The sequence below is a fragment of the Epinephelus moara genome, chromosome 18 (genome assembly GCF_006386435.1).
Source record: "Epinephelus moara isolate mb chromosome 18, YSFRI_EMoa_1.0, whole genome shotgun sequence".
NCBI classification, from domain to species: Eukaryota; Metazoa; Chordata; class Actinopteri; order Perciformes; family Serranidae; genus Epinephelus; species Epinephelus moara.
The window spans coordinates 20722791-20744083 of NC_065523.1; the positions used below are offsets into that span (position 1 = coordinate 20722791).

General features: G+C 42.6%; 1 protein-coding gene across 1 annotated transcript in view; it reads right to left on the reverse strand.

The window, feature by feature from the left end:
• Positions 1–21293, reverse strand: part of adgrl1a (adhesion G protein-coupled receptor L1a) — a 110951-nt gene that overhangs the window by 12610 nt on the left and 77048 nt on the right. The window contains exons 5-18 of the mRNA XM_050068817.1: positions 17199–17406; positions 16713–16977; positions 14589–14916; positions 12477–12773; positions 10948–11051; positions 7972–8157; positions 7745–7783; positions 4295–4475; positions 3445–3567; positions 2315–2523; positions 2038–2211; positions 1231–1440; positions 503–723; positions 126–192 (exon numbers count right to left, since the gene is read on the reverse strand). Coding sequence (XP_049924774.1) covers positions 126–192; positions 503–723; positions 1231–1440; positions 2038–2211; positions 2315–2523; positions 3445–3567; positions 4295–4475; positions 7745–7783; positions 7972–8157; positions 10948–11051; positions 12477–12773; positions 14589–14916; positions 16713–16977; positions 17199–17406 — 2612 coding nt within the window. The remainder of the gene's footprint in view (positions 1–125; positions 193–502; positions 724–1230; positions 1441–2037; positions 2212–2314; positions 2524–3444; positions 3568–4294; positions 4476–7744; positions 7784–7971; positions 8158–10947; positions 11052–12476; positions 12774–14588; positions 14917–16712; positions 16978–17198; positions 17407–21293) is intronic.

Sequence of the window (21293 nt, forward strand, 5' to 3'; positions counted from 1 at the left end):
ACCAAAAATACTGACTTTGCACTGTAATTAACCTCCCAAAGCAAGCATGGTGAAATATTTTTGGTTTGACTGGGTGATATCGAAACAGAGAGGAGAATAATACTGTCTGACAGTAAAGCTAATACCATAATAACAAATGAAACGGGGCCAATGAAGCTCCAGATGAAGTAGTTATCCACTCGCAGCCAGCATCTGGAGTGGCACAAAGGAGAAGAGAGAGTTACACACAACTAAGCTCACGAACAAACACGCACATATACTCAGACATGTGCGCACACGCGCGCGCACACACAGGCAGGCATGCACACACTTCTTCCCTGTCTCAGCGGATTATCTTACGAAGGCTAATCATCAGGCTTTGGCTAAGTGTGTTCAGAAAAGCCAGTCCGCGGGGAGGTGCAAGAGCCGTTCACACAGCACTGCGTATTACATTTCCAGCTGGGGGAATAGCATAATCCTACTTCTCAATCTGCAGGTGCAAAAGACCTGTCTTCACACGTACGCTTTCTTGGTCCCATAGCTCCTGTAGTCTATGGCCGCCGAGATGCCCACCACCAGTGCGGGGAAGCAGTAGCCGCACAGATAGTAGTACTTTTTGCGGGAGTATTCGCTCTCAAAGACCTCCACCAGCATGAGATAGAGTTGCACACCCTCCAGACACATCCAGGAGAAGGCAGCCAAGAAGAAGAAATGGAGAAGGCCAGCAAAGATGGGACAGGCAATCTGAGGACAGCAGCAAGGGAGAGAGAGGAGGAGGAGAAGAGAAGGGGTGAAAATGTGAAGATGAAGGTGAAGATCAAGGCATATAACTGACTGAAAAACCAAAGAGGACAGAGGAGAGTCACTATCAAGAAGTAGTTTTGGACATTCATGAAGGAAAAATGAAAAGCTGCCCCCTGGGTGATTTGCTCAGTGCGTATTATTGAGTGGTAATTCATTACTCGGTGCAGTAAATGTTTTATAGAGTAACGTATTGAGACACTGCCTCAATTTTAGTTTCACAGTCACTATTAATATAATAAAAAAGTTGTCAGTTGTGTTATGCTGTAACTCTCGATGTCATTTTCAAGTTGGAGAATACAAAAAACTGACCTGATCTCATGATTTACTTTCATAAAAGAGCAGTAACATATTTCCTTTGCAATAAAACAAGCAAAACTAGTCATGTTGTTGATGTGAGACCCCAACATCTTCGGCATATATCAGGCTCACACATGGCTACAAACTCACATGGTATTCTGTCTTGTCGATGCCTATGAGGAAGAGCAGCTCGGCGATGAAGAGGTTGATGCAGAGGTTCTTGTGGATGGTGTTGCGGTCAGTCTGCAGGCCCCGCAGGAGGCAGAAAGTGGAGATGCAGATGGCTAGACACACTAGGGAGATGACAATCCCCACCCAGGTGATCACAAACAGGATCAGTTCATGCATTCGCCCCTGGTACTGAGGTCCGGGTAAACAAAGATGGGGGGGAGGGAGTTGAGAGTGTGGAGGGGAACGGGGTACAAACAGAGGGCAGAGGGACAAAGATACACAGCACAATCAGACAAATAGAGAGGGGAAAACATGGGAATAGACAGCAGAATTGGAGATGAGGAGCACAGAGATAGATGGGAGAATAGTGGAGGGGAGAAACAATGGGGGGATAGATAGACAGAACAGGGGGGAGGGGAGAGAAAGAGCAAAATTGCTTTATTTAATATTTGTAAATATATGCAAGGAGCTAAAGTGTAGAGACAAGAGACAAGACGTCCTGAAAAAAAAAAAATACATGACATTCAAATTCATGTGAATGTCAGCTAGAAGTAGCAGGACATGAATTTGTAAGCATGTGCCTCCCCGAATGTCGGAGTGAAAGGAGGAAAAGAGAAAATTCAAAACAAAGAGCTTGTCAGCCTTGAGAGGGTACATTAATGTGCATGTGTGTGAGGGTGTGTGACTGAGAGTGAGCGAACACTAATGCGCGCACGAATGAACGTCTGCATAAATTACCCGGCCTTCCATTTTAACCGTGCGCCTGCCACGCCCTTGTTTACTTACATCGGGCTCGTGGTGAGCCATGAGCACGGCGAAGTTGGTGAGGTGGCTGCAGGAGCAGGTGGTGTGCGTGCTGTTGGTGTCCAGCAGCCTGCAGCCCTGCGACGACCACTGGCCCGTCATGGAGCGCTCAGAGTAGTTCCAGAAGGAGCAATTTGGAGTGTAATAATTCTCCAACTGGAGGAAAAAGAAAACCAAAGTGAGGGGTGATGGAAAACGTCGATGGAAGTCGTATGTGTCAGAAAGAAAATTGAGCATGACGGGGATTGAATTAGGCCACCTGTAGGTGTTTGAGTGTGAACACCACCGGCTCAGTGAGAAACACTCTGCTGGACTCTTTGTTGATGGAGGCAGCAATTACATGGGAGTTGACCGCCAGGCGCTTCTTATCGTGGCTCGGCCCATCCACCTCCATCTTCACTGTGGCATTCTCGGTGGACAGAAAGGATCCCAAGTTTTTATATAGGATGAACACCACCTTGACTTGTCCTGCACGTGGAGGGAGGGAAACACAGAGAGATGAAGAGAAATAGAATGACAGAGACACAGACACAGTGTGAGAGCAAGAGCGAAGGAAAGAAAAAAAAAAAGGCAGACGTTACTTGAAAGGGGAGATGCAGACGATAACGTTAAAGAGGTGGGGTGGGGGGCAAATAAAGGAATGGGGGCATAATATGGTAATGGCGGCGAGAGTGACAGAGATAGAGAGTAGGGAGTGACAGGGCGAGCGGGAGGGAGACAGAGAGAGAGAGTTAGTGAAGGTTAGAATGATGGTAAGGACCGTTTCATTTTGACTGGTGGAAGAGAGCGAGATTTAATGTGGAGGGCAATGGAACATTCATCCCTCAAGCATTCACAGATCTCTTATTATTCCATATGAATATTTCATGTGCGTTTGTTTCAATCATTCTAATCTCGTTCCCACTGCAGAGCCGAGTGGAGACAGAAAACAGAAAAGGGTATGGGATGAGGGGCCACGGAGGGAGGAGGGGAGCGACGGAGAGGGGGATGACAGTGGGGGGGGTGGGGGGGATGGGTAGAAACAAGAGAGATGAGAGAGGGGGATAAGATGGCGAAGAGACGGAGCGAGGGAATGGAATGGGGGAGAGAGAAGAGAGGGAGTGCTGAGATTGCTCTGTCAGACTGGGGCCGATTGTAATCTACACGCCTCCCCAGCTATTCTATTAAGACTGCTGTTAAGAAACCATCAAGAAAAGAAATTGTCTCAGCACTTTTGTTAATCTGATTAGCCTATTATTATGAACCAATAACTTAGTCAACTGCATGCAGATTGTTTTAAGCTTGCATGAAAATGCAAATGGAAACATAAGAGCAGGCTGAGATGGACAGTGATTTCTCAGGCCTCGGGGTGAGGATGGGACAGAGGTGGGGGGGGTTCAGGCTGCTGACCGTTGCGACTGTACTGTTTGATAGTGGAAGCTGAGAGTTGGATGGTGCTGTCGCTGGCGTAGGTCTGTGGGAAGGACAAGTCCTGCAGGTCCATCTCTGTGTTTAGAACATGCACCTCGAGATCTGATGGTGGAAACACAGCACGCAAAAATTATATGAAGACATGTCAAAAAATGCAAAAAAAACACCAAGAGAAATGTAGGTGGTACAGCTCTACACACAGTTGTGTATCCTGAGACCAACACCAGTTTCAGAAATGCCTCTGATTCTACAAGTCCGTAAGTCTATACAACCGATCCAATACCGAGTAATTTATTAATTAACCTTAAAGTACTTTCACACCCTGATAAAACACTAATCAATTATTCATCTTTGCTTTCAAGCAGTAGCTACAGAAATTCTGTATTTTGCGAAATGGTATGTAAAGAGATCAAGCACATACTAGGATATAAGGTTCCTAACAGATATTTGGTTTTTCTGAAGAAGATTTTATTGCTAGTGATAGATAATTGATCAAAATATTGCTAGTCACAAGCAAGAAAGCTACCACTAGGAACTGGGGTAAAGAAACACCACCAACGAAGGATCACTGGCGAGCAACTGGGGAAGAAATCTTTTTAATGGAGAAACTGACACACACACTGAGACTACAAGAAGCACAGCTAGAAAAAAAATGGGGAAAACTGACTCTATACAGGACTCAAAACGATGACACTGGACTGGAATAATAATTATTAGTTATTATTTTTTTTAACACAATGGTATCGGATCAGTGCTCGATACCCACCAATTTTCAAGTTCAGGTACTAGAATTGGTCTCTAATTAACACCATCAGCACTGTTTTCTTACCAATGCTGGGAGCTCGGTCAGTAAAGCGATTCCCGTACATGTTGTTGGCCAACAGGAAAGCTCCCTTTTCCAGGACATCCAGTAGCATGGTAGCAGTGTGCGCCTGCTCTGTGCTGTTCATGTCCTGCCACGACTCCAGGGCCTCGGGACGGAGCAAGTTGTCCACTGTCTGCACCACCGCCTGGCACATGCAGAGGGTGAAGCATTCATTACAATCACTGAGAACACTTTACAACACAAGGAAGCTGACAAGGAACGAGCGACAAACAAATCAGGAAGTAGCTGATAATTAATGAATAGCTCGTACTTAGTAACAGATATGATGTCGATATTTGAGAAGATGTTAATGCTCAAAATAATTGTATGTTTAGATTTTTTCGCATCCTAGTGTCATGCCTGAAGTAATAGCTCATTCCCACTTAAACCGAGTAGCTATTTCTAAGCTCACAAGGCTTTTGCTTTACTTCACTCATTCTCGGAACCCATCGGCTGTATTCGGCGTCTGACTTCTGGCAGACGGCGATACAGCCTCTGGGGGCAGACCCCTGATTTTTTGGCATTCCGGTTTGAGGAGGCGAATTTCCGTTTCTGACTTCCGTTTATATGTAAGTAAATATGCTGAAACACTGCGATGGATTCAGAGTTTGCCGTGACGCCAATTATGTTCTGCCTCGTTCGTTCACTGCATGGAGCGTTTAACCTGGCAACAACTGCAGCCGGCTCAAATGTCATTGATCAATATCACGTGGACTACAAACAGCCTAGCACCGGCAGCGTTGCCAGGTGTACAATAATTATCGTATTTGTACGATAATTTGGCCCTCTGTACGATGTACGATCAATAATCCCAAAAAAGGCCAAATGTACGATAATTTGACCATTTCATGAATGTGTGGTTGTAATCAGTATGCCAGAGTTTTTTTGTGGGCCCTGAAGGCATCTGTTCCCATGTGACATGTTTCCAGCCAATCGCACTGTGCTTAGCGTGAGATACGGGTGACGCTGTCTCTGAACAACGATTGGCTGAATGGTCAGCTGTACCCGCCCCACGAGACGCTGAGACCCATCAGGAAGTCGAGCAAGAAAGAGATTCAAAACAGAAGAAGAGGGGGAAAAACAAAAGCAAGGAAAATGGAAAAAAGTAAACACTAGAGTGACTATATTTGCCTATTGCGCATCAGTAGGATAGTTATTTTGGTTATGACGGATGTACGATAATTTCCCTCAAAATACGATAATTTTGAGTCTCTGGTACGATAATCCTACATTTCCCACCTGGCAACACTGAGCACCGGAAACCAGGGCTCTTCTGCTCTTCTTCCGGAGGCAAGATCTCCAGGGTTTGCCTACAGACTCTACATTCACTGAATGTAGAGTCTGTATATAGAGACTATACTTCACTTAACTCAAACTAGAATTACTGCCTTGTGGTTGTTTGCCTCTGCCAACCAGTCAAGTTGCATTTTACATCCATGTCTGTCCAGACTTCTGTAATATATGCAGTGAAGACTTTAAAAGAATTTAATTAAAGGCATTAAGTGTATTTTTATTGGCGAAATGTGGATGCGGCCACACAGAAGATCTATACAATCAGCACAGTTTCAAGATGGACACCCAAGATTAGTGTCACCTATTCAGTATCTGACCAAATGTCTCACCTTCTGTTCCTGAGTTATGGTGTTTAATAATGGCCAGAAAAGTGTTTTAGTGGAGTATTATGATGTCACATTGAAGATGACCTTTGACCTTTTGGATATAAAATGTCATCACGTCATCATTTTGTCATCTGTGCGGAATTTTTTTGGAATTAGCATCTGAATTGTTGAGTTATGGCCAAAAATATGTTTGTGAGTTCAAAGTGACCTTGACCTTTGACCACCAAATTCTAATAAATTCATCTTTGAATCCAAGTGCACATTTGTGCCAAATATGAAGAAACTCCCTGAGGGCATTCATGAGACACCATGTTAATGAGAATGGGATGGACGGGAGGTCACGGTGACCTTGGTGATTGACCTTTAACCGCCAAAATCTAATCAGCTGTGGATGTTCGTGCCAAATTTAAAGAAGTTCCCTCAAGGTTTTCTGAGATTTCACACTCACGAGAATGAAAAGGGCGGATGGATGGCCCAAAATATAATGCCTCAGGCCACAGCTGTCACTGGGGTGAAGGTATAATGATGTTAGTAATGCTAGTAATAATGTTAATTAGCTACTCAGTAATTATTGATTAGTTTTTGATATGTTTATCACCCGCTCCTTGGTAATTACTCTCTCTTGTACCATAGTGTTACGTGTATTACATGACCTCTTTGAAGTTAAGTCACCACTACCCCACTCTAATTTCCTAGAAACTCACCACTCCCCTGCACTACATTTATTACTGTGCTATGTCAGACATATTACCTTTCTATTTCACACTTACAATTCATTTAATGGCAATTTTGATGGTTGTATCAGCTATCCAATTTATTGGAGTAGCCTGCTTGATGAATCATGTAATTCTCTTGCTCAGGCCTCTCAAAATGAAGGATTGACTGCTGTGTGGAATAAAGAGCATTTGCTGTTAACAAAATGAATCTCGTATCAGAACGCACTCCATCCGCTACAAGGGGAAAACACACGGGGGGATTTTTGGTTCATCTTCTGAACGGTACTGAGCTAACTTGCGGCGAGTGATAAAAAAAACCCAAAACATAATGGTCAGTTACATACTACACAGCAGCCTTTAAATTCATCTTGCACCAGCAGAGATCAGAAAGATGTGGTGTCATATTACAGCATGCTGCAGACAGGTCAAGATACACAAAAGACTGTGTGCTGCAGAGCGCCGCATTTCATCATTACAGAGGAGCATACACAAGGCCTTTTCATGATATTAGATTACAGCTTTCTCAGAACCAGAGATATTGCACACATATTGGAAAAGCACAGAAGGGTGTAGTAACACAAACTGTTGCCTTCCATACAGTGCTATCGTCAAATTACATTTGCTCAGAGCTGCAGATATTGTACCTTATTGTGCGACGAAATGAGGCCAAGGCCGATATTATACAGTTAGGCTCAATCACAGTCCAACAAAGCTAAGATTATGTCAAAGACAGATGACTTACACATTAGCTGAACCCATATTTTAACCATATGTACACCGTGAGCAATTGAAAAACTACAAATCAGCTTTCACTGCTCTGGGAAATTCTGCACCAATGCCTGCCAGGAGTTAAACCAAAAACTTACTCACGCTGCTCTCCGGAAAAAAACAAAAAAACAGAAATTCTGTAAGTGATGATTCCAAAGGCAATATAAATCATAATACAGAGCACTGAGCCAGAGGAATCTCATCCACAAACCTAGTCTACTCAAGGATTTATCTCCCCTCAGTTATTTTAAGTCGCAGAGCAGTCCTACTCCACAGGCATGTAAAGCAGGCAGATAAAAGAGAAAAGCTACCTGGATGTAGGCCCGACAGGTCCGCTCTCGCTTCTGGAGCTGGAAGGGAGAAAACAAAGCATGGAATTAAACAGCCAAACAAAAAAACCCCTGTAAATTAAAAACTTACTTGTCCTTGCATGTGCACTAGAGGGGTAAATTCACATTAACCTCAGCATCCTTTTCTAATGCTCGAATTAAATATAGACGCAGGCGTGTGTGTGCTTATGCGTGTGTTTACACTCTACCTTGTTGTAGTTTCGTGCAGCTGACTCCTTGGTTCCGGGCCTTAGGGCCTGAAGCTGGGCGTCCAGGATGTCCAGCAGTTGCTCAATGAGTCGCACGGAGGAGCTGACATCTCCCGCCTGGATCCGGCCCCGGGTGTGGTTCACAAGCTCTCCGGCTATGTTGGCAGCATTCTCACCGCTCTTTATCTGCACGTCAACACATGCATGCGTGTTTACATACAGTGAGAGTATGATGATAATTAAAAAAAACTGTTAATGTTTTGATGCACACTACCATTACATGAAACTATGCTTTGAATTAGTCTCAGCGCCAACAAAATACTGTTTGTTCAGTAGTCAGATTTCCCCAGAACCCTTCCAAAAAGGATCTGTATTATCAGCCCCTCTTGCATCATTGTAAACAAAGATGGACCTTGTAGAACACATTGTGAACTTTTTATTCTCCCTAGTGCTGTTTCACTTGCAAATCACACCCTTAGCAACCACTTTGCAATTGCAATTGATTTTTGCCAAAAGGAGAAGGTATAATGGATTCTTACAACGATGTTACTTTTCACCATGATGCTGCTTTTCCTTCCAGACACATAAACACACTTAAATCAACCCTTAAGAAAGCCAGTCAAGGGCAGGCATGGTTAAATAATCACAGTTTTCTCCTGCGGAAATGGAACCAGCTTAGAATTCATTCACATTTACATGCACTGAAATCTGATAACTGCCAAAATCGGGATTGATCAAATTACTAGAGCAGATATTATAACACAGTTTGGCAATTTAGATTCCAGGGAGCTAAGTTAAAATCATTTTGCATCATCTGGAGACCATGGATAGATTACTGAACGAGTCAGCTGGGCTCAGGCCCCAGGGCCCCAAGTGTCAGGTGGGCCCCCCTGGCCTTTACTTTCAAAATGTCAAATTAACACGAAGCGACCAGGAGGAGACTCAAAATTACCAAAAAGAGACACAAAAAGATCACAAAGAGAAACACAAAGAGATGCAAAGGAACAGCAAAGAGATACAATATAACTGCAAAAATTGGCAAAACGACCACAAAGAGACAAAAAAACCCAACATAAAAATTACCTCAAATAGCCCCAAACGACAACAAAAAGATACAAATAACTACAAGGAGACACAAAAAACCCTAAAAGAAGACACAAAATTACCTCAATAAGACAATTAAATTACCTAAAAGAGCCCAAAACCACTACAAAAATTACCTCAATAAGACAATTAAATTACCTAAAAGAGCCCAAAACCACTACAACAAGACACTAATAACGACAAGGAGACACAAAAAACCTAAAAGACACAAAATTAGGAAAAAAGACACAAATTATCTCAATACGACATAAAAATTGCTTCAAAGAGCCCGAAAATGACTACAAAAAGACACAAATATCCACAAGGAGACAAAAAACCCAAAAGAAGACACAAAATTACCTCAATAAGACAATTAAATTACCTAAAAGAGCCCAAAACCACTACAAGACAAATAACGACAAGGAGACACAAAAAACCTAAAAAAAGACACAAAATTAGCAAAGAGACACAAAATTACCTCATTAGACATAGACAATGCCTCAAAGAACCCCAAAAGACTAAAAAAAGACACAAATAACGACAAGGAGACACAAAAAACCTAAAAAAAAGACACAAAATTAGCAAAGAGACACAAAATTACCGCAATAGACATAAAAATTGCTTCAAAGACCCCCAAACGACTACAAACAGATTCAAATAACTACAAGGAGACACAAAGAACCCTAAAAGAAGGCACAATATTTACCAAAAAGACACAAAATTGCCTCAATTAGACAATTAAATTACCTCAAAGAGCCCTAACCCACTACAAAAAGATATAAATAACCACAAGGAGACACAAAAAAACCCTAAAAGAAGGCACAAAATTACCTCAATAGACATAAAAATTACCTCAAAGAGTCCCAAACGACTAAAAAAAGATTCAAATAACTACAAGGAGACACAAAAAACCCTAAAAGAAGGCACAAAATTACCTCAATAGACATAAAAATTGCCTCAAAGAGTCCCAAACGACTAAAAAAAGATTCAAATAACTACAAGGAGACACAAAAAACCCTAAAAGAAGGCACAAAATTACCTCAATAGACATAAAAATTGCCTCAAAGAGTCCCAAACGACTAAAAAAAGATTCAAATAACTACAAGGAGACACAAAAAACCCTAAAAGAAGGCACAAAATTACCTCAATAGACATAAAAATTGCCTCAAAGAGTCCCAAACGACTAAAAAAAGATTCAAATAACTACAAGGAGACACAAAAAACCCTAAAAGAAGGCACAAAATCACCAAAAAGACACAAAATTACCTCAATAAGACATAAAAATTGCCACAAAGAGCCCAAAAGGACTACCAAAAGATACAAGTAACCACAAGGAAACACAAAAAACCCTAAAAGAAGGCACAAAATGACAAAAAAGACACAAAATTACCCCAAGAAGACATAAAAAATTACCTCAAAGCAGCCAAAACAACTACAAAAAGACACAAAACAACCACAAAGTCTATGTGTCTTGCTTTTATGCAGGAGAGGTGGTGGGGCCCTTTGCATATCTGTGCCCAGGGGCCCACTATTTCATAATCCACCCATGCTGGAGACAATGATGTTTTGCCACTGCAGGTATAATGCATTATATGAAACTATGATGGAGAAACTGAAATACCTTGCAAGGCCTAAGGCCCTAAGCCTGATTTTTAAAAATAATTTTACCTGTCTGTGATTAAAGTATATTACTAAAAAAAAAGGAGAGTTAATTAAGTATCAAGAGCAGATGCCTTGTAATGAAGGGCCAGTTGAAATGAGTCTGTATTTTAATCAGGCCAGCCTTGGAGATATGTTAATGTGTGTGTGCAGGTGGACAGGGAGGATGGTCGGGGCGGTGGGGCAGACGAAGGGGACGGACTCAGGGCCGGGGGGTACGGCTCCAGGTCTCACCTTCTGGGCCACCTGGTTGACCCACGGGGAGGTGCAGTTACTCAGGTCAGGACCCCGCGGGTTCCACATGACCTGGTCCACCAAGCACTGGAATGAAGCGATGCCTGGAGACGAGCAGAGGGAGAAGAAACAGAGGAGGGGGGAAGTAATGGAGAGATAATAAGCGTTAGGTGTCTGCAATTAAAGGGGAAAGTGTGCAGAGGAGGGATGAGCACAAAAAAAAATGTGATACGATTTTTTTTCCCTCCCTACCCAAGAAAAACGGAGTGAAATGAATTTTAAAAATGTAATACTCAAAGTGTTTGAAGATGAGAGGGAAGACGGAGGGAGGAGGTAGAGTAAAATGGGTCAGAAGTGGAAAAGGTTCAATAATGGAGTGTAGGGCAGTGAGAGAGCGAGGGAAGAGAAAGGGAGGAAGAAGACGGCAGGGCTGGAACGGGCTTTCATGCTCTAAAAGGAATGGTTTAAAAGGAGTACATGCAGACATACCACATAACATTTACTATGTGCACACACACACACACACACACACCAAAGACATCAGGTATGATACCTCACTGTCAAATAAAAACACCTGAAGGGAAGCACCTTCCACCAACCCTTATTTCCAGCTAGGTTTTTCTAGTTACGTGGGTTCAGAGAAAGGACACCACGCGGGGATAAAACCAGAGAAGGGTCTATGCGCTGCTGCTAACACAAATAACCAACATCAAGTCACAAAGAGAAGGCAGGGAAAAGAGGAGAGGAGAGACCACAGCAAGAGAGACAGAGAGTAAGAGAGAGAGAGAGAAGCAGAACAGAGGAGCAGAGATGACAGAGACAATGCAGCAACGCTTCGCAGTTGTAGAGGGATCTGAGCAGATGCGGCGTTGCATTTCATACCCTCTTCTTCTCTCTCTCTCTCTCCCACCGACCCCCCCCTCTCTCCCGCTTTTCTCTATACTCTCCTCCATCGACCACAGATTGGGTTTGAGAGCTCTGCCAAGACGTGGCAATTAAGCCAGCTGCTAATTTAATGTTAGTGCCGTTTACAGAGAGAACATACAGAAACAGCGAAAAAGCATTGGAGAGCTTGATGGGGGGAGATGTCTTTTTTTTTTTTCTCCCTGCGACTAACGAGAGCTTTTTGATTGCTGCATGTTTAAAGGTATAGAAACTAGCATGAAGGGAGGTGAAGCCTGTGTTGTCTAGTCTTTCATTTCATTATTTGCCACTTTCAATCAGCTCTGTTTCTGTGGGAGATGAGCCTTTCATTTGTGGAGGACGGGCTTTCATCTGCGAGTCCTCTGGGACTGTGCCTGCTGGTGGGACCAACGCGGGGACAGGAGAAGACAACAGCGGAAAAAAACAAGTGTGAGAGCACAAACACGCTGATCACTTGGGCACACGCTGAGAGAGATATAATGTGCGCACAAACAAACACACGCATGAAGGACACACTGTGGAAGTACGACATGAAATGCACGTGTTTGTTTTATGGAGTGGAAAAATGCACACGTTTAAAAATACACACATGCAAATGCTCTCACCTAGAGATCCTTTGGGACATGGGCGGTCTACTGTTTCTCCTCTCTGCGTGGTGGGCCACTGGACGCCACGGACTAGCTTGGCCTCGCAGACGTGAGGCTCCAGGCCTTGTGGAGGAGGGCGGGGTGGCCGGCGGGTGACAGGCACAGTAGCTGTGATCGGTCGAAGATCCGGGTGCTTGTTGATGGAGCCGATTGGGCGTGAGGTGGGGGCCAGAGGGCGGACGGTAGAAGGGCTGGCGCTGGAAGTGAAGGGCCTGGCTGCAAGGGTGGTGGTCACTTGGGTGGTGGTGAGAGGGCCTGAGGTAACCCCAGAGTAACACAGAGAGAACACAAGAGTTGGAGGCTACAAATGAGGCCCAGAGTGAGTGAGAGACATTTAGAGTTTTAAAAGGGATTTGTTAGAGAGCAGCAAAAGCCGACAGCAAAAGCCCAAAAAAAAGAGATCAAGAGAGTGAAGGACACATGCATGTGAATTTAAGATGTCTCTTAGAAGTTGAGTTCAAAAGTTAGCCTGACAATAATTGGGGTGACAAATACTTTTCGGAGCCTCTCAAAGCGGGCTCTCCAGAGAGATGAGAGAAGCAGGGGAGGAGATGGAGAGAACGCATCATCACAAGTCAGGGAGAAGTAAATAATTGATCAAATGTATCAGAGAAGTCACCATCACTAACAACCAAACCTAATGCGAAGATAAAAGCAGCACATCACAACTACAAAATCCTAACTGATCAAACGCAGAGGCAGCGTGCACACTGTGAGTGCCGCCGCCCGTGTGTCTCTGCCTCTACTCTCTCTGGGCATAATCCGAGCTTTATACAGGCCTTTATGCAGCTCAGATATACAATACATCCAAACCTCCCTCTCATATTGATGGACTGCCAAAATGCAGTGTGGTGTTCTCATTTCATCCTCCCCCTTATCATTTCAGAATGACTTTTTCATTATACATGACACAGAGAAGTTGATATGAAGTGCTACAGCAGTCATACCTGAGAGGCTGCTCTTTACTGTAACTATGGCTGGGGATGGGAATACAATGATTTGATATCTGAGGCGCCCAAATGTCAGATAAGAAACAGTCACAAACACATTCTGCACGAGCTGTTTGAAGTGTTCTCTGATCAAGAAAAAAACATCATTCACAATAAGATGCATAAAGTGCTTCTCCATAATTTAATGTTCTACAGTATGAATATAAAATAATCATGAGAGGAATGCAGTTAGTGCGAGTAAATAAAATATTTTATCAGGTAGAAATCTGTCATTTTGTCACCAAAGTCTTCTGTAAGAAAACTGTGAGGTCTGAAAAGTGTATTTTTAATTTTTCTATTATAATATAAATTGGCAGCACAGATCTACCAATATTTAAATATACGAATATATATACATACATACATACATACATGCACATTTTTGCTATTCTGCGACAGGCAACCACGCACTGCTGTCCAAATAATCATCAAAAATGTAATCATAATCATAAATAAACTCAAAGAATTGTCATAATTATTGCTACCCTTTCTAATTCAAGGTGGGCTGCAGCTCTATGTGTCATTTGTCCAAATAGTGTTGCCGTACCCCAGGGAAACATGGCTCTTGGGCGTATTCTACTGACATTAATATCTTTGTTATGTTATATTTGTCAGACAGCCCATGTCAAGTCGCAGTGAAGTGTCATTTATATAGACAGTAGTAGCTTTCATTCAGGGCATATTTTTTAGTTCACTGTACAGCTGTACTTGCTTTTGATAAATAATGTAATATAGTAGAAAATTAGTTTTCAAATTTTGATTTTTTTTTGGAGAGTGGGGGGACCACAGACCACCTGGCAGGTTGGTCCCCTCCAGTGTTGACTTCATGGCCACAGCCTCACAATTTTCTGTTGTAACAGATGTTACTTTTCTACTTAATTCTCATTTAAATCTTTATAAATAAATCATAATACCTGACTACTAAATTGTCTGATGTTAACTATTATAGTTCATTCTAACTTGGGCCCAGATACTAACAGGTATAAAATGGGGAAACATCTGTATACTTTTTATGTGATTAGCTTTTAATTGTCTATCACTTCAAACATTTTAAAAATGTGTCTGTGGGATCGCTCCTTACCCGTGGTGGGGTCCGGTGGCCCAAACTCCAGCGGGTAGCGCAGCACATTATAGTTGTTCCAGACATAAAGCTGGTTGTCTCGAGGGTTGTAGTCCACAGAGGAAATATACTGATAGGGGTTGGGGAAAGCGATGTTGACAGGCTCCTCCCGGGCTCGGTTGGTGTTGTAGGCGTACATCACCAGGTCGCCACCAGCTTCGCTGTCATCGTCCTGGTAGACCGACCTCACTGCGTAAAGCACGCCGCATGCCATGAAGGCGTTGGATGCCATTCTCTTGTCGAAACTGGTTTCCCAGGTGCCTTCAAAGCGCAGGGTGTACGGGTTCACCTATGGGGAGAGGGAACGTTGAATTAGGCTGAGGATTTATGTAGCTTAAGGATCATTCTGGGAAGCTTGGAGAGACGATCAGTTTTTAGGGGATTTTATTCAAAATCTTAGTTATAGAGATCATCAATGTATATTCACATAAATATCCTTTTTTCATCTCTATATGTGTATTTTAAAGGCACTAAGGGTGTGTGTGAGTAGTTGACTAGTTGATTATATGTTGCTACCCTCACTAGTTGGCACAAGAAATACTAGTCAATTATACTTATTACTAAAATTATTGTTATTTTATGCAATAGCTAAACCCAGTGAAAATGCCACTCTAGATGTATTTACCTAAACAATATTGTTTTAAATAAATGTTGTTTTTTTGTCATGTTTTATAGCATAATATGCAGTTTTCATAATGCACAATGCAGATTGTCACATGTTTCAGTGGTATTTAAAATACACTTTGGTTACTGACAAATGTGACTAATAATTTAAAATCACTTATAAAAATTGGGGAAAATATTTAAACTTAAAGATTCAGTTGTGCTACTAGTATTAATTTGAACATCTGTTTAAACGTCAGGGAAATTGGTCGTTAGGATCATCCCTATTTCTTACAGTAGCTTAATAAGTTGTGGTCTATTTTACAGACGCAGCTCAAATGTTGGGACTTCCAAAAACAAAAATCTAAAGATGAATGTCTAGATAACAGAACTACATGCTCTATTAGATTATCTATAAAGTTCCTTTAAAATGAAATGATTTGATGTAACATCGCCCATATTACTCACGCTAACATAAGCCCAGCAGCGCAAATGGTGCTTCTGTAAAATAATGTTAAGATTTATAAGCACTTGTAAACGCATTTAAAAACTAATTAAACCCTCAGCTCCGGCTTTGAAGGAGAGATATGTCTATGCCTTTATGCAAAGCTGCTTCTGCTAAATATACCTTCAAACTGCATGCCGAGGCTTAATAGAGACCTCAATGTGTTTGTTGCACTCAAGGTTTGCGGAAAAATAATAAAAGTCCCCCAAAACCCAGACAACTCCTTGATGATGAAAGTGATCACTTCCTTATTTATGACTTTGTTGCTCCATTACTCGACACTCTCATAGCTCATGCAGGGTTTGATATTATGTTAGATGGATAGTTTAACTTATACAGTTAGAAAAACAATTTCCTGGTTAGGTCAAAGATAGTGATAATAAATGGGAGCCGTCTATCTGAACAGCACATTAATTCAAACTGCGTTTGTGTGGAAACTTGCTGCCTGATTGCAGTTTTGTTTGTTAAGAAACAAAGACCCGACTGGCATTAAATTATGAATGTTCCAAAGTTCACAGTGATGGATTATGTTTTGAGTTTGTCAAGTGAGCAGTGCAAAGTAATGTGACTTTGTTTAAAACAGTATGCATCTAAACTATTGATATAAAAATGAGCAGATAACATAATGCTACATTTTCTTTATAAGTTTTAAGTTATTAAATTATGAAATGTTTGAAGCCTAAAAGAAACTGGTTGTGGACCAACAAAATAAATCAAATATTTACCCTACTAGTGAAGATTAATTTTTTGGATATGATGGGATTTAAAATTTAACCTTTTGCATATAATATTTATGTGACTCTTCTTCTTGGCAAACAACATCTCATTTGTCAGTGCACCTGTGTAATCTCCATAGTAAGTCATTCATGTGTGACATATGACCTTTCGCCTGACTAGTCAGATGAGATTTTGATATAATCCACTCCTGCGTTTATAATCCACATCTCATCCCCTTCTGTGCAGGGCTGCTCTCCCACCTGGCTGACCACCAGCCGTCCGTTGTTGGCCTCAGTGGCGTAGATCACCCACAGCCCATTCTCATCCACAGCCAGGTCGATGTCCGATTTCCCTCCCCAGCGGTAGGGCGAGGTGTCATGGTAGTTGGCATTTGTGATGATGGCCTCACCGCTCTTGATTCGTGTCCTTAGGTCATACTTGACAATGTTCCGTGTTCGTTCTTTGTTGTAAAACACAGCGCCGTCGTACACCACGAACCCCGTGCCATCAACCCTGTTGGGCAACCTGTTGAGAAAGTATCACATGAGTGGTGCAGAAAATTCAAGAGAACAAGTCAATTCATCTACTCTGCACGACACAATCCTACAAGATGTCCTCACTGTGAGCAAGCTGACACCACAGTGGGACCGTTCTGCTATCACCATCCATATCCACATCAAAAGCCAATAAATCAATACAGCAGCAGATGCTATTTGATCATCCAGGACAGTGGGAGGCGCCCTCACTTGTAGGTGGTGGTGGCTCGGTTCTGTTTGAAGTCTTCCCAGGAGGCGTACTCATACAGCATGTCGGTGCGATAGGGGGTCCAGGGCATGACGTACAGACGGTCCCCGGATTGCAGCGGGTCCTTACACCACGCCCCCGCCTGGTGCTCCGCCTCCTGCAGAGAACTGGCCGCCTGAACCCGCAGCAGTGTCCCCGGACACACAAAGACTGGAGCAGAGGAGGTGTGTTGGAGCAGAGAGGAGCAGAAGAAGGAGAAAAAGGAAGGCATAGAAAATAAGAACAAAGTTTTGTAAAAATGAAAGGTATCATGGAGATGGCAGGGGAGGCAGAGAGGGGAATGGGAAAAGGCCAAAGACCATGGAATATAGAACAGGAGAGAGACGTGGAGGGGATGGAGGAAAGATGTGAGTAGATAAAAGTAAGTTGAGAATTGAAAAGGAGACAAAGAGTAGTAGGAGAATGGGAGAGAGGGGGGAGAGAGGGGGGAGGGAGGTGAGGTACAATATCAGATTTAAAATGAAGGAACATATAAAAGCTCATTTGTAGAACATCAGCATTGTGGTCGGAAAGCGTCTGGATATGATAAATGGGAGATTTCTGGCTGCCGCCGCGGCTTGGATGTAGTCTCTAATCTAATTTATCTTGGCCTACTTTTTATTTGATTGTGCATTTTCTATTTCAAAGGCCTGTGCTTCTCTGCTCTGCTACTGGGTGGTAAAACAGTAATTGTGCAGCTTGTTTTATTAGGACTCAAATTTGGCTCTCAGTCAAGAGTAATGCCTCAAAGAAAAAAGCATCCTGGGGTAAAGATGTGAGGTTGGCCAGGCCTCCCATGCGTCCGAAACGGCTTCACACACCCACACGCATGCACAAATACAGACACAAACAACAGTCCCTATTGCAAACAGACATAGATCCACACAACAACAAATACTTGGGAACCCTTACACACAATCCATACACCAAACAAGCACACAGACACACAGGATGTCTACTTTAGGCAGGTGGAGGTCATCCACTGGGGACTGGTGTAAATTGGCTGGCTGACGCAGTGTGTCCCTGCCTGACAGAGAGAGTACCCTGGGACCACCAGACACGTCAGGTGATCTATGAGGAAAGCTGCTGGCATCCTTGCCACTCTGACATCACAGGGGTACCGGTGACAGAGAGGGAGAGAGAGAGAGAGAGAGAGGGAGAGAGAGAGAGGAGAGTTGGAGGCACTACAGAATAAAACAGCTGAGGAGTCCCCACGTCTCCTCTGCCAGCTTATTTATGTGGCTCTCTGGCTCGGGGTTGCGACAGAACCAGACACCTGCTGGTCACCTCATGATTGAACGCATCTCTGAACTAATTGGACACTGCAGGGGCATTTGGACACAGATGACATAGAGCACACACGAATAGACAGACACACACATACCACCCCAATACACGCGAGGATGGTGCATGCACACATACATACACTGTCACACAGTCACTGTTAGAGTGATGGATCAGTGTAGGCTCAAACTGTCTTGAATATTGCATGGAAGTCTGGAACAGGAGGAGAATCATAATAGAGAGATGGAGGAGCTTCGGGCTTTTGGAAATCCAGCTTTCTCTTTCCGTTGCCTGTCGTGCTGTTGTTGGTAGTGGCTGGTGATCTGTGGTGCTGGGCCACTCAGACATTAGCCCGCTCTGTCTGAGGGGGTCCAACAGGGATTGGGACCGGCAGCCAAACAGGAATCTAATCAAACTCAGGCTTAAACAAACACTCTGAATACAAACTCTTCACGGGGAGCAGGCTTGTCATGCTCCATTGTCGAACCAAAATGCTCCCTTGAAAGCAGGGACGCCTGAGGTGTTTGCTTTGCAAATATGAACGTGGGTGACTGAAATATGCAAAATAATGTTCAGAGCAATGGTTAAATCTAGCGTTTTCAGACAGCCTAACAATGGATTTCTTGACTAACATCTGTGCCAACTCTCCCTCACACCACAATAAAATGACATTTTTATCAATCCAGACACAGCATGAGTTCGCTGCGAATAAACGGAACTTGTGCTCCAAAGCATTTCAAATAAAGGCCGTAAAGGGTGAGGTATTATCGGAGCAGAAAGCTATAGAGTGGGGGGGAGAAAAAAAACAACCACTAAAAGTAGGACACTGCCTCAAAAGTACAATGCTACTGTAAATAGAGAAATAAACAGCATGCAGAAAGCAATACAGCAGCTCTGCATGTAGGTGACCCATAAACAAAGCCAGCAACACTCTGCCTCAAGGTAGAATAAAGGACAAAGAAACACAAACACGCAAGGCTGTTCTCTACAGCCACAAAAAGGATGACCGGCCAAAGAAAACTAAGTATTAATATGAATGCTAGCATCCAATTTATCTGTGGCCACGGTACAGTGAAACTGATATTTATTACAGTACAGTAAAGGGCAGAATAGCTTCCATATGTGTTGGGCCTGATCCCATTTCTCCAATTCTTTGCATTTATTTTTAACCCTACTCCTCGTTTTCGAGTGCCCTTTGACCCTCAGGACAGAGTTACAAAAACGAAATGGGACAACCCATCGAAGCCCTGAGACATCATCAGTAGGTTTCAATGGCGTTTACATAAACAGGCAATAACAGTATTATCACAGACATTCGCAATTTATCTTATGGACTGACAGAAAACCACGGGCAGTTGTGATTTGTTCACAATTTCAGTTTCACGCTATCAACTTATCAAATAAGTCATCAGATAAAAAAGAACATTGCTTCATTACCAGGCCACTAGTGGTGCTCTGAATGCTAACATTAGCAACCCATGCTCTTACACTGCCAAAGTTAAAAGTGCAGCGACTTCACTGCTGGACTTGAGTTAAATTTCAGGCATCATATGCCACCAAAGGGGGAGAATGCCACATGGAAAACTGCAGGACTGTCATGTACAAATCAACAATAACAATGTCATGTTAAGCAGCTGGATAGCTAGTTAGCTGCCGCGGCATTTGCATAGGCTACTACTACCAATTTTTTGTTATGCTTGCTATAACCTCCTACTACCTTGTGTCCATCACATTTTGGGTTTCCTTGACCATATACTTCATTCTACTTAACTTAGACCTGTTTTCCTTGTTTGTGGACACTTTTTGTGCCATCTAGTGGTAGTAAGAGCACAACTGACTGTTCCGTGTAAAAACAAGATGGCAGCCATATCTGCTAAGTCAGTCTGCAGCCGATCCCGACACAAACATGGACCAGGTCCAAAACCTGATCACACTTAATGGTTGAAACTTGTTTATTTATGATTAATAATGTTTGTAGTTTGGTATGGCAACAAATTTGACCAATTTTAGCAACAGTAACAAGCTAAGACACTGTTAGGAAGTACTCGTTTGAAGACAATGGGACTTTATTATCGTTGACAGTGTTTAGTTTTTATACTTATTGGGTCCTACTGATCCCAAATAGCTAGGAGAAATGATAAAAATGCATACTGAAAAAAAGTTCGGGTCTCAGGAGGATATAAGAAGGGACCATAATACATTGGAATTAAATAAGACAATACAATGGTTATTATTATTTTTAATCTTTACTAACAAAGAAAATAAATATGTGGGTTTCTTTTGTTGCTTGTGCAGCCATCTTGCCAATGATTTCTCACAGCACTCGGTTTGGAGTGCGCCTCTAAAAAAAAACTCAATCCGGAGAGCCTACCTACACCTCTATCCCAGCAAGAATTGGAACACCCCTCCCCTCGACAACCCCTGCTAAAATAAGGGGTAAGGGCTAAGTGTAGCGAAATTGAACATTGGAGTGCCACCTGAATGAAGGCTAAAACTATGGCATAAAGAGGGTCACAGAAGGAATACCTTAAAGGCATGTCTACAAAGTGTGATATCACAGGAATTATGCTGTTGGTTTCAGAGTGTGGCACATAAATCACATTTGCTGGTGTTGTCTTTACCAACTTGAGCCTTCAAGCTAATTAATATAGAAGAGAGCATAATATAACCATTGTATCTGTAATAGTTTTTGTGTTTTTCTGATATAGTATCGTTAATATTAACATTATATTAGTTAAATTTTTGAATACCAAATATAGGCAATAAATAAAGTT